At 48.8% G+C, this 12,767-nt stretch overlaps 1 protein-coding gene across 15 annotated transcripts in view; it reads left to right on the forward strand.

The window, feature by feature from the left end:
- The window catches only part of dmd (dystrophin), a 202,044-nt gene that overhangs the window by 100,456 nt on the left and 88,821 nt on the right, over positions 1-12,767 (forward strand). For all 15 annotated transcript variants that reach the window (XM_035394701.1, XM_035394719.1, XM_035394700.1 and 12 more), the window contains exons 24-32: positions 263-376; positions 519-674; positions 1,039-1,209; positions 3,106-3,288; positions 5,111-5,245; positions 5,837-5,986; positions 10,327-10,488; positions 11,897-12,007; positions 12,247-12,420. In XM_035394701.1, coding sequence (XP_035250592.1) covers positions 263-376; positions 519-674; positions 1,039-1,209; positions 3,106-3,288; positions 5,111-5,245; positions 5,837-5,986; positions 10,327-10,488; positions 11,897-12,007; positions 12,247-12,420 — 1,356 coding nt within the window. The remainder of the gene's footprint in view (positions 1-262; positions 377-518; positions 675-1,038; positions 1,210-3,105; positions 3,289-5,110; positions 5,246-5,836; positions 5,987-10,326; positions 10,489-11,896; positions 12,008-12,246; positions 12,421-12,767) is intronic.

Consider the following 12,767-nt stretch of genomic DNA (forward strand, 5'->3'; position numbering starts at 1 on the left):
ACGTGGGTGTGTGTGTGCGTATGTGTGCGTGCCTGTGTGCGTGTGTGTGTGTGTGCGTGTGTGTGTGTGTGCGCACGTGTGCGTGTGCATGTGTGAGCGCACGTGTGTGTGTGTGTGTGTGTGTGAGCGCACATGGGTGTGTGTGTGCGTATGTGTGTGTATGTGTGAGCGTATGTGTGTGCGCGCACGTGCGTGTGTGTGTGTGTGTGCGTGCATGTGAGAGAGGGAGAGACTCACGCAGGTCCCGCTATGTTCCCTTCAGAACGACACGAAGACGCTGCGGAAGTGGATGGCTGAGGTGGACGTGTTCCTGAACGAGGAGTGGCCAGCCCTGGGTGACTCAGAGGCGCTGGAGAAACAACTGGAGCAGTGCACGGTGAGAGAGAGGCAGCGCTGTGCACGTGCACGTGCCTGCAGGACACAGTGTTCCCTGCCCCCTGCTGGGTTGCCTGTGAATCTCCCTGCTCTCCTGTATCTGACCTTACCTGTGTCACCCCGCCCCCACCTGTGCTGCTCAGGCCCTGGTGAACGACATCAACACCATCCAGCCCAGCCTGAACGGCATCAACGAGGTGGGGCTCGCGCTGAAGAGGGAGGCGGAGCCTGCGTTTGGCAGCAAGCTGCAGAAGGAAATCGCAGAGCTCAACGCCCAGTGGGAGAACATCTGTAAGCAGGTAAACGATCCAAGCCTCCCGCAAACGTGTGGCCGGGTTAACAGAATCTAAAGATCGACTTGTCCTGTGACTCATCCCTCTTTCTGAGTGACCCCCTTCTCTGAATGACTCACACCTGTGAGTCACTCCCCTCTGTGAGTGTTAAACCTCCATCAGTGACCCCTGTGTGTGCGGGACCTTTCTCTGTGACTGCCCCCTGTCTGTGAGTGACCTCTCGCTGAGTGACCACTCTCTGTGAATGACCACTGTCTGTGACTTGACCCCTCTCTGTGAATGACCACTGTCTGTGACTTGACCCCTCTCTGTGAGCGACCACTGTTTGTGACTGACCCCCCCCCCCCACCTCCTCGCGGTGCCCCTCCAGGCCTATGCTAAGAAGTCGGCGCTGAAGGGCGGCTTGGACCGGACGGTGAGCCTGCGGAAGGACCTGTCGGAGATGCAGGAGTGGATCACGCAGGCGGAGGAGGAGTTCCTGGAGCGAGACTTCCAGTACAAAACCCCAGAGGAGCTGCGCAAGGCCGTGGACGAGCTGAAGGTGAGACCAGGCCTACCCACGCTCCCCCCCCCCCCCCCCAGGACAGCAAGGCCTCACTCACCGCCATATTACAGGAAGTGATGCTCATACTGGCTGCTATACGCATAGTGTATCTGAAACACTGCAGACTTGCCAGTCTAGCTGGTGGTACCCCCAGCAATATCCATGACAACAGTTTTGATTACGGTTCTGTTCTTACCTGTTGCAGTTTAACAGGAATGAATCTCTCACAACAATGTAGTAAATAATTGTATGTATGTATAGTGCTTTGCAAAAGTCAGAGTCCACCCTTTCCTTTATTCAATTTCCAGTCTAATCAGCCATTCGGTGCAAATTTCTTTTTCCAGTGTCAGACAATGCAGGAAAAGTATATTTAACAGAAAATTACAGAAAATCCTCCACCACTGTATATAATAATCTATCAGGATTTGCCCAATCTTTCATTTGTGCACCCTACTACCACTTTAAGTCTTCCATCAGCTGTGTCCTCCCAACAAAAGTTGTTACCAAAAGTGTCAATACCTTTATGAACCCTTTACCTTCAGCAGTGACTAACATTCATACAAACAACTACCCAAACACACCTTAGCTGTCTTGCAGATCTTTGTCATGAGCATCTAAAGATTTCTAATGAGATTAGATGCAATTAAACTGCTTACGGAACATGAAAGTCAAAGGAAAATAATTGAAAAACAGGAGTTTACTAAATTAAAGTTGAAAAGATTACTGCAAGATACAGAGAAAATTGAACTCCTAACAACCGTGCTAGAACTGGTAGACCAGCAAAACTATCACCATCACAAAGACGGGGCTTAAAGATATTATCTTTGAGAGACAGGAAAAATCAAGCTGCACTCTTGCTTCATATCTGAAGAAATGCGCAGGTATTTCTGTCAATCCTTCCACTGTGAGAAGACAAGTCAATGCAATGCATCTGAAAGGATGTGTAGCTGTCAAAAAGCCATTACTGAGAAAAAGAAATAAACAAAAGAGAAGGAAATTTGCACTAGTATATCGAAACTGGGTGCCTGAGAGTAAGGAGTAAGGTTTTATGGACTGATGAGTCTACATTTGAGATTTTTTGGAAGTAAGAGAAAGGAGTATGTATGCCACTGACGCATTGAAAGACTCAGAACCATGTCTACAGTCATCAGTCAAGCTTGGTGGAGAATCAGTGCAAGTTTGGACCTTCAATTGTCAGTCAGGCATGGTGGAGGATCAATGCAAGTTTGGGCTGTACACCATCTGGAGTTGGCGATTCGGTTTTTATTGAAGGCGTTATGAATGCCGATAAATACAAATAAATCTTAACAATATCATGCGGGGCCCTCCTGACAACGTTTGATTGGGAGCAAATTCATTCTACAGCGAGATAATGAACCCAAGCACACTGCTAAGAAGATCAAGCTGCTGGTGTTCTCAGGACAGTGGACTGGCCACCCCAGAGTGCAGACCTCAACATCACTGTATGTGTTCAGGATTACTTGGAATGAGAGGAGCAGAAAATGCGGCCAACTTCTAAGAGTGAACTTTGGAGGTGTTTACAAGAAGCATTGAACAATATCACTGCAGATTTCTTTGAAAAACTCAAAGTGAGTTTCCCAAAAAGAATAAAAGCTGTAATAAAGGCAAAGGGTGGACACTAAATACTGAAAGTTTTGATATTGCTCATAGCTGTGGAGGTTTTGGTGCAATTTTGTGTTAAATATGTTTTTTGCTGTATTATTTTCTGACAATGAAAAATAATTAACTTTCACTTGATGGCTGTTTTCGCTAGAAAGTGAATAAAAGAAAAGGTGGTTTCTGACTTTAGCACAGTACTCAATGTTTATATATATATATCTTTATATATCTATATATATATCTCCTTTCTCTCACACACACACACACACACAGAGGGCTCAGGAAGAGGTGGCTCAGAAGGAAGTGAAGGTGAACCTCTTGACAGAAACGGTCAACAACTTCCTGTCCAAGGCCCCCCCGGCCGCCCACGAGGCCCTGACCGCGGAGCTGCAGGTCCTGACCAACAACTACCAGCGCCTGTGCAGCCGGCTCAACGGGAAGTGCAAGACCCTGGAGGTGACCTCTGTCCTTTGACCCTCATACCTACTGTCTTATGCTTAATGCACCGCACAGCCACCCTTCCCTGTAGCCCAGCTCAATACCGATGCATTTCCTGTTCCCTTCAGTAATTATTGACCCGTGTCACTGTGTTTTAACCATTCCCTTTGATTATTGGCCTGTGTCACTGTGCTGTGTTAGTCTTTGCCTCTGGTTATTGACTTGCGTCACTTTGCATGAAGCTCCTGCTCTGATTGGTTGTAAAGTCCGCTGTGCAGTCGTTTTCCAGTTGTTAATTACAGTAGTTAAAAGAGTGATGGGAGGACCGAGCTGTCAGTGCAGCACGCAGCTGAACGAGTGAATCAAAGACTGTGGAAACTGGCATGCACTATAAATGTGTGCATTTTAATTCAGACATTCGTTTAGAATGAAAATAATCAGATACAGTAAATGCAAAAACTCAGAATAAGACCTGAAAGACATTAAACCTCATGCTGGGATTCATTGCATAAGATTTATATGGGGAAGTTCAGTTGATTACCAGCACAAAGCCATAAATCTCAAACACGGGAAAAAACATTTTAATAATGAGAAGTTCTAAATATTTGCTTTTTGAAAGCTTTATAAACAGTGGCTTGCGTGGCACGCTCGTACACAATATCAGCTTGTGCAGGTTTGTGCTGTCGAGTTGGGGTTCAGTGTCTAGCTGTAGGGTATAGCAGCAGGAGGGACCTGGTTCCCTGTGAATACGAGCACGCAGTACGTCCCTCATCACTGTACCTGAGTGACAGCTAAATCGCTCAGTAAAACTGTTTGAGAGAGAGGACGGTTACAGGCATGTTGCACTTCACAGGTTGTGACAGACAGAGACAGGCTGCGCAAAAAACTGTTGCACAGCGTGATTACACTTTTACCTCACCCTTGTCAGACTGTGTTGCACAGTGATTACCCTCTATCCTTTAGACTGTGTCAGACTGTATTGTACAGTGATTACACTGTACCTCTGACTGTGTTGCACAGTGATTGCACTCTGTACCTCTGACTGTGTTGCACAGTGATTACTCTCGCTACCTCTGACTGTGTTGCACAGTGATTACTCTCTGTACCCCTGACTGTGTTGCACAGTGATTACACTCTGTACCCCTGACTGTGTTTCACAGTGATTGCACTCTGTACCTCTGACTGTGTTGCACAGTGATTACACTCTCTACCTCAGACTACGTTGGGTTGTGTTGTACAGTGATTACCCCCTGTTCTTTAGACTGTGTCAGTCTGTTGCACAGTGATGACACTGTACCTTCGACAGTGTCAGACTGTGTTGCACAGTGATTACAGTCTGTACCTCCGACTGTGTCAGACTGTGTTGCAGAGTGATTATCCTCTGTTCCTCAGGCTATGACGAGATGACTGACAGCAGTTGTACAGTGCAGTACTTTTGAGCTGGGGGTGGGGGGGATTATATAGCTCTGTATTATCTACACTAATTCAGCCCTGCAGGGTTTCTTTGTTGCTCTCCTGTGAACATTCCGGATAATCCTTCAGATTCCCAGTTTTAATTGTTTTTTTCTTTTTTTTTGGACAGGGGATTTGGTGTCAATTCTTATCATTTTGAGGACCACGCACATTTCAGTCCCATAGATAAAACAGGGCTTATTCCCACTGTGGAAGGATGTTAAGCCATATGCCACGTGGCTGTGTGATGTCACTTTTTTTTACTAGAAGTAGAACTCTTGGGCTGTTTCCCAGCTCTTTGATGGCTTGACTGAAATAACCAGGTGCACTTCCTGTCTGTGTGTGTGTGTGTGTGTGTGTGTGTGTGTGTGTGTGTGTGTGTCTGCAGGAAGTGTGGGCCTTGTGGGGGGAGCTGCTTTCCTACCTGAAGCAGGAGAACAGCTTTCTGGATCAGCTGGAGAAGAAACTGCACGAGGTTGAGAACATCCAGGGAGGAGCGGAGGAGATGTCTGAAGCGCTGGATGTGAGGCTCGAAAGAACACCCCACCTGCCCTTCCCTACCATGAAACTGAAACTACTGTCGCGCATTTCAGACTGAAACTACTGTCGCCCAATCAAAACTGGATCTACTGTTGCCCAATTTAAAAACCAAAACTACAGCCTCCAATTTAAAAACAGAAACTAGTCACCCAATTCAAAACTGAAACTACAGTCCCCAATTCAAAACTGAAACTACGATCCCCCAATTCAAAAGTGAAAGTACAGACCTCCAATTCAAAAACTGAAAGTACAGTCCTCCAGTTCAAAAACTGAAACTACTGTCACCAAATTCAAAACTGAAACTACTATACCAGAGTGCTAAATTGAGCATAGCCTCCCCCATTCAAAATACTTCAGTACCTGAACTGAAAAACAATGAAGCTGCTGTACCCAGAACTAAAATAGCTGTTCCAAAAACTACTACTCTTACTGAAGCCTTCAGAACTTGCTGTAGCCCTCATACGGAACCAGCTCACACTGCTGTACTCCATACCTCTCTTAAAACACCCCATACCCCCCTCTCAATAACCCCAAAGCTCTGCTTGGCCCCTTCTCACCTCCTCTCTCTCCCCAGGCTTTGGAGACTCTGCTCCGTCACCCCGAGGACAATCGGACCCAGATCAACGAGCTGGCCCAGACCTTGATGGACGGCGGGGTCCTGGATGACCTCATCAAAGAAAAGCTGGACGCGTTCAACGCGCGCTGGGAGGAGCTTATGCGGCAGGTGAGCGAGCGGCGACGCGATTGGTGGAGCTTCTGCCACTTAAAAGTGTTGGAAGGAGGGATGGAAAAAACGTAGTGAGCAGTGCTGTTTCTGGGAATCACGTGCGTGTACACTCATGCGCGCGCACACACACACACACACACACACACACACACACACACACACACAGGCATTAAAATAGCACATCAGGTTCACACACTCGCTCTGTTGAATGTTCACACCTGTGCAGCACTCGCAATCAGAAATGTCCTGCTGTGCCTGGACTTACATGCACTGTTTGGGTGATTATCTCCCCATGAGCATTCCTGCTGTGCTATCTTACAGAGGAGAGACTGAAGCACATACCGGGAGAGCTAGATCACGATGAGTCTAATGCAGGGGTGGCGCACCCTGGTCCTGGGGGGGGGCCACAGGGTCTGCTGGTTTTTGTTTTCACCTTAAATGCAACAACTCAGACCATAGAAACCAGGTGAGGTGAGTCAACTGTGTAATCAATTGGTCAATTTAGTCAGAGTAAAAACAAAAACCAGCAGAAACCACGGCTCTCCAGGACCTGTGTCAAACCCCCCCCACCCCCCACCCCACCCGCGTTCTAATACTATGTAGCCATTCTGCCTCACCAGTAATTTGGTCTAACAAGATGTCCGTATCCTTGGAAGATATTTGCAGACTGATTTCAGCAGGCTAGTAAGTGAATTGGCTGATCTTAAGGAACTAGAGTCCAAGTCCTATACTTGGCAGTCAGAAGAGCAGCAGAGCTGGTAAGCCAGTTCACCATATGCTTATTTATGATGATCTGCAAGCTGTGGCAGGTTAACAGATGGCAGCCTGTTTACTTACATTTTAAAGAGTGCATATTAAATTAATCTTATTTAACAATTTGTTATAGAAAAATTCATTTGGAAATGGGATCGCTTTCTCAACAAACAAAAAAAAAAAAACCTTATTCTGGATCACCGCGATTGTAACATCCATTTCGCAAGCATTCTGTATTGAACATTAGCTCACTGTCTTAAATTAAATATAGGTTAGTGAGGGAAGCGCTAGGGAAGCGCTAGCCCTCAGGTCAGTTGCATCAGGTCCAGTTGGCTCAGTTAGCATGTGACTAGCGTACAGATAGACTCCTCGGTTCACGTACATGTCCTTTAATTCTTGTATCCTGTGTCCTGGTGCGTGATTAGCGTATGATTCATTGAAGAGGTCAGGGACGGACGCACAGACAGATTAGCATTAAAGCTGTTTAGCCGAGCCGCGTGGGGCATCAGTTTACCCCGACGTGGTGGCGCTGGTGACTGGAGGTGAGCCTGGCAGTGCCAGCGCCCTGAGGGAGAAACGGCAGGAGATGAAGCAGCCCTGCCTCTTTGTCATCTATAGGGGAGAGAAGCTGGTCGAGCTCTCCAACGGCACGCAAGTGTATGTGAGTACAGAACGCACATACTGTACGGGGTGGGACTGACGCACGGACAGGCACACAGACAGACGGACAGACGGATACAGTGGCAGGCAGGCAGAAAGATGCACAGACAGACTGACTGACTGACTGACAGGGAGGGAGGGAGGCAGACAGACAGGCAGACGGACGGATGGACGGACAGGGAGGCAGGCTGGCAGACAAACAGACAGGCAGACTAAGGAAGGAAGATGGTGCTCAGATAGATGGAGAGGTGGAGCGATAGAGTGACTGAGAGATATAGAGACAGAGAATAACCAGAAAGATGACAGGAATGTTAGTTTATATGCCACATGCACATTTACTGTAAAGATCTGGGCATCCAAGTGGCAAAATGAAGGGTGCGTACCTGCCACCTGTGTCCTTTTATTACTGACGATAATCACCTGTGTGTGAAACGCGACACTGCTACAACATATGCTCACCGCATCCATCAATCAGTCAATCAATCAATCAATCAATCAAATTTTATTTATAGAGCACCTTTCATGCAGGATTGCAATACAAAGTGGTAAAAGCATAAAAAAATGATTTGAAGACTAATTGAAGCGGCGATGCAAACAAAAGGAATCATCTGCAGTAAGTAAATCTGTGGAGCTTTAAGCACAGCTCGCGCGCATAAAAATCCGAGCCAAGTTTTGGAAAACACTAAATGTCTGGCAAAAGTTTACGTTTAGAAAATAGCTCCGGGAAATTCAGTTTTACAAATCTGATTAACCATCTGAGAGTGCTTCGCCCCCCAGCCGAGCGGTATGCATTGTTTGAAGTGTCCTAGAGCAACCGTTCCAGCGTTAGCAGAAATTACAGTGACAATCAGAAGGGCAAAGGAGGAAACTGCGCAGAATCAGCGATAATACATGTAACGGCGTGTAAATACTCCTTTTGACCGTATTATCGGCTGTGTTATTTTCCACTGTAGATGGCTTATCTGAGCACATTGAGTCTCTGTCCACAGCGGGGAGGTTTTTCATAGAAAGCTTTTAGCGGGCTCTGACGGTGCCTTCGTGCACATCCATCCATTCGCTTGCGGATAACATTTCAGCCATGCACTTTAAGACATTCGGTCCTGGGATATGTCTCCTCTGTCCATTTTTTATTTTTTTGGTTAAAACCGCGCCCTTGATCGATGTTTGTTTCAAACAACAGCAGGGCGTTTTTACATGATAGACGGTCTAAAAGTCTCGATCAGCGGTTGGGAGAGGGGCCAAGGCGTCTGATGTCTGCGTTGCTTGGAAACGTGGAGGTGAATGATGTCCCCCCCCACCCCCCCGTGTGGGGAAATTATAGGGAGCAATGGCCCGGAATCTGCATTTCACATGAGTAAAACTTTACTCTGAGCGTGTCACTAAATTTGGATCCTCTAAGTACGATGTGTCAGTTTCGTAAAAAAAAAAAAAAAAAACGTTACTCGCAGTCTTCGGCTTGTGTTGCTTTTGTTTGCTGTTTGCCTGGTTGTAGCCTACTCTGTCAGTGCAATCGGTTTAATGAGCTGGTTATGGTACGACTTGGGAGCGGGTATGTATAAATAATACAAATGTTTTCATTTGAAGCTTAATTAAAGATTTTTATTCTCCACATACGCGAGTTGTGTTTACAACCCCAGGTGGTTGCTTTGCTTGAAAGAGCGTGACACGGCTATGGGGAGATCCAGCGCGTTCCCAGCGCTTGCATGAGAAGCAGGCTTCCTGAAAACACACCCGCATCCGCGCCAGCACCGACACGTCGTCGGGAAAATATTGGATATCGGAACATCCCGGAATATCCCCACGGGCACCCCCCCCCCCCCCCCCCCCCCTTCCTAAAAATGATGGATAGAGTGAGAAATGAACAGAGACCTGAGAAGGAGTGAGACAGACAGGAAGATATATAACGGGGAGTAGAAGGCAAGAGATCTTTTCTAAAGTGCGGTGCTAAAGGCCGTCCACAGTTGTTCTGTGAGAAACGATCAATACTTACTTTGACAAGTTTATTTGGCATAAGTACGTTTGGGTGGAAATATGATTTGAATACATCAGCTGCGCTCTAGGCAGATGGTGCTCATATTGCTAGCTGCAGGGCGTAATGAATGCTTGCCGTATTTTATTGATGCACATAAAAGTCTCACCTGGGTACCTGCTCCGGTGCCGTGTCTGTGGTTACCTGCGGTGTGAGATCCTGGGCAGTATTCCTGCGCAGGTGTATTAATAGCTAATCACGCTGTGGATTACCTGCTGACTTGGCGCATCACGCGGATTATGATGTAAGACTGGCATTTAGTGTAATGCTGGACTCAGTCGGTCGCTGTTGAGTTGCAGAAGTTTCACGATGAGGAGCCCGTCCTGCAGAAGAGTAGATCGCTATGTCGGCTACATTAGTCCTCCGGGAGTAAGTGCGCCTTTGTAAATGTTTTTAAAAACCGAGGTGTGACATCGCACGCCAGGCTTTTGTGCAGGGATAACTGTGGCGTGCATTCAGTCACTGTGGTGTGGGTCTGTGAGGTCTAGCTTTGTGTGGTTGCCTGTGATCTCATGACGTGTAGCAGGGTTGTGTAGTGTGTGTAGCAGGGTTGTGTATTGTATGTTGCCGAGTTGTGTGACTGCGCTGTGTGTGTAGCTGAGTTGTGTGACTGCGCTGTGTGTGTAGCTGAGTTGTGTGACTGTGCTGTGTGTATCAGGGTTGTGTGTGACTGTGGTGTGTGTGTAGCGAAGTTGTGTGTGACTGTGCTGTGTGTGTAGCTAGGTTGTGTGACTGCGCTATGTGTGTAGCAGGGTTGTGTGTGACTGTGCTGTGTGTGTAGCTAGGTTGTGTGACTGCGCTGTGTGTGGAGCTGAGTTGTGTGTGTGTAGCTGCGTTGTTTGTGACTGCGCTGTGTGTAGCTGAGTTGTGTGTGACTGCGCTGTGCTTCGTTCAGGCTGTGCAGAGGCAGCAGCAGCTGGAGAAGAGTGTGCAGTGGGCCCAGGAGAACGACAAGACCCTGCGTCTCATCCAGGAGTCTCTGCAGTCCACTGACCGACACCTGTCTTCTTACATCGCCGACCACATCGATGCCAGCCAGATACCACAGGAGGCACAGGTGAGCTTGAGAAGGGGGAGGACAGGATGGAGCCATAGAGGCAGGAAGAGGAGGGAGAGGGAGGGAGAGAGGGAGGGAAACTCATCTGCACAGGAAATTAGATCCGGAGAAAACTAGTAGTGTTTCTGTGTACGCGCTTGATGCGTTTGTGTGTTCATGTGTGCTGTGTGTGTGTTTTTACGTGTGCTGTGCGTGTGTATGGGTGTGTATGCATGCACGTACATGAGTGTGTGCTTACATGTGTTTATATGTCTGGTTGTGTGTGTGTGTATATGTCTGTGTGCATGCGCGCACGTGTATGTTTGTGTGCGTGTGTGTGTGTGTGTTTGCGTCTGTGTGTGCATGTGCATGCATGTGTGTGTGTATGTGTTTGTCTGTGTGTGTGTGTGTCTTTGCGTGCGTGCTTGCGTGCGTGTGTGTGTGTGCGTGTGTTTGCGTGCATGCGTGTTTGTATCTGTGTGCGCGTACTGTGTTAGCTAAGCACGGGGAGGGCCCAGCGTGTGTGTGTGTGCGTGCGTGCGTGTGTGTGTGTTTGTATCTGTGTGCGTGTAGCTGAGCACGGGGAGGCCCCAGCGTGTGTGTGTGCGTGTGTGTGTTTGCATACATGCGTGTTTGTATCTGTGCGTGTAGCTGAGCACGGGGAGGCCCCAGCGTGTGTGTGTGTGTGTGTGTGTTTGCATGCATGCGTGTTTGTATCTGTGTGCGTGTAGCTGAGCACGGGGAGGCCCCAGCGTGTGTGTGTGCGTGTGTTTGCATACATGCGTGTTTGTATCTGTGCGTGTAGCTGAGCACGGGGAGGCCCCAGTGTGTGTGTGTGTGTGTGTGTGTGTGTGTGTGTGTGTGTGTGTAAACCTGACGGATTAGAGGCCCTGCAAGCTGAGCGCAGGTGCGTCTAGCGAAGCACAGGCTGCTGCTAAAAATGGGCCGTGTTGCGTGTGAGGGAGCCATTACTCACTGTCAGCTCGTAGCGCCGAAATGAGCTTATTTACCAAAGCCGGCTTTGGTCCTCCGGCGCGGCGCACAATTAAGGACAGGGGGAGATTTGTATTAGCCGCGCCCCGGGGCGCGCCCGTTCGCTCTCGCGTCACACGACGGCCGCGCGTTCATTACCGCGCACGACACCGGGATCTCATCCTCCGAGCATTCCCATCATGCCTCTGTCCGGCCCTTCCTGCTTGTCTTTACAGTTGAGAGAGGGAAAGCCGGGGCACGTGTTAGATTACAGTAGCGGAGGAGAGAAGGGGGTGGGGGCGGGGAGTGGGGTGGTCCTGACTTTGAGGGAGGATGGGATAGCGACCGCCGGAGAATCTCTGCCCGCAGGAGTTCTCCCTCGGAGAACAGTGCCACCTTGTGGCACAGCGGCAGCGCCGCAGCGTACAGAGTGCGGACTGTGGATGTGCTTTTCCAGAAAATCCAGGCAGAGCTGAACAGCCACGAGCAGAGCCTGGAGGAGATGAAGAAGAAGAACGAGGCGAGGGACCCGTCCGACAGGGTGCGCTCTCAGATCGACATCACACAGGTGAGATATAGCACATCATCACACAGGTGAGAGCCAGTACTGTGTCTTACAGTGAAAAAGGTGCATCTACAGCTCTGTGAGATATGCATGCCAGGGACACATGTGAGTGACACTGGTCAAACACACGACATATGTAGCCCTGCATCAAGTGTGTGTGTGTTAGCGTGTGTGTGTTTGAGGCTGTCTGAAGGTAGAAAACATCGTGTGAAAGCATCTCCTCTTCTTTTTCCCGCGTGCAGAAGAAGCTCCAGGAGGTGACCACCAAGTTCCGCATCTTCCAGAGGCCGGCCAACTTCGAGCAGCGCCTGCAGGACTGCGAGCGGGCGCTGGACGACGTGAAGACGCAACTGGGGGTGCTGGGCATCCGCAGCGTGGAGCAGGACGTGGTGCAGTCGCAGCTGGACCAGTGCATGGTGCGCGCAGCTAACAGCGCGTGCTAACCGCGGCCGTGCAGCGTTTCAGCCTGCCAGTTTATACAGAGCAGGGCTGCCCAACCCTGTCCCAGGGGGACCTACTGTCCTGTAGGCTTTGACTGCAACCCTAACTAAGCACCCCTCATTCAACAGCTAGAGATCTACTGTCCTGTAGGCTTTCACTCCAACCCTAACAAAACACACCTCATTCAACAGCCAGAGATCTCCTTGAGATGCTAATTAGTAGAGTCAGGTGTGCCAAGTTAGTGTTGAAATGAAAGCCCACAGGATGGCAGCTCTCCAGGAACAGGAACTGGGTTCAGCAGCCTTGCCATAGAACCAAATAT

Source organism: Anguilla anguilla, chromosome 15 (assembly GCF_013347855.1).
Source record: "Anguilla anguilla isolate fAngAng1 chromosome 15, fAngAng1.pri, whole genome shotgun sequence".
In the NCBI taxonomy this organism is placed as follows: domain Eukaryota; kingdom Metazoa; phylum Chordata; class Actinopteri; order Anguilliformes; family Anguillidae; genus Anguilla; species Anguilla anguilla.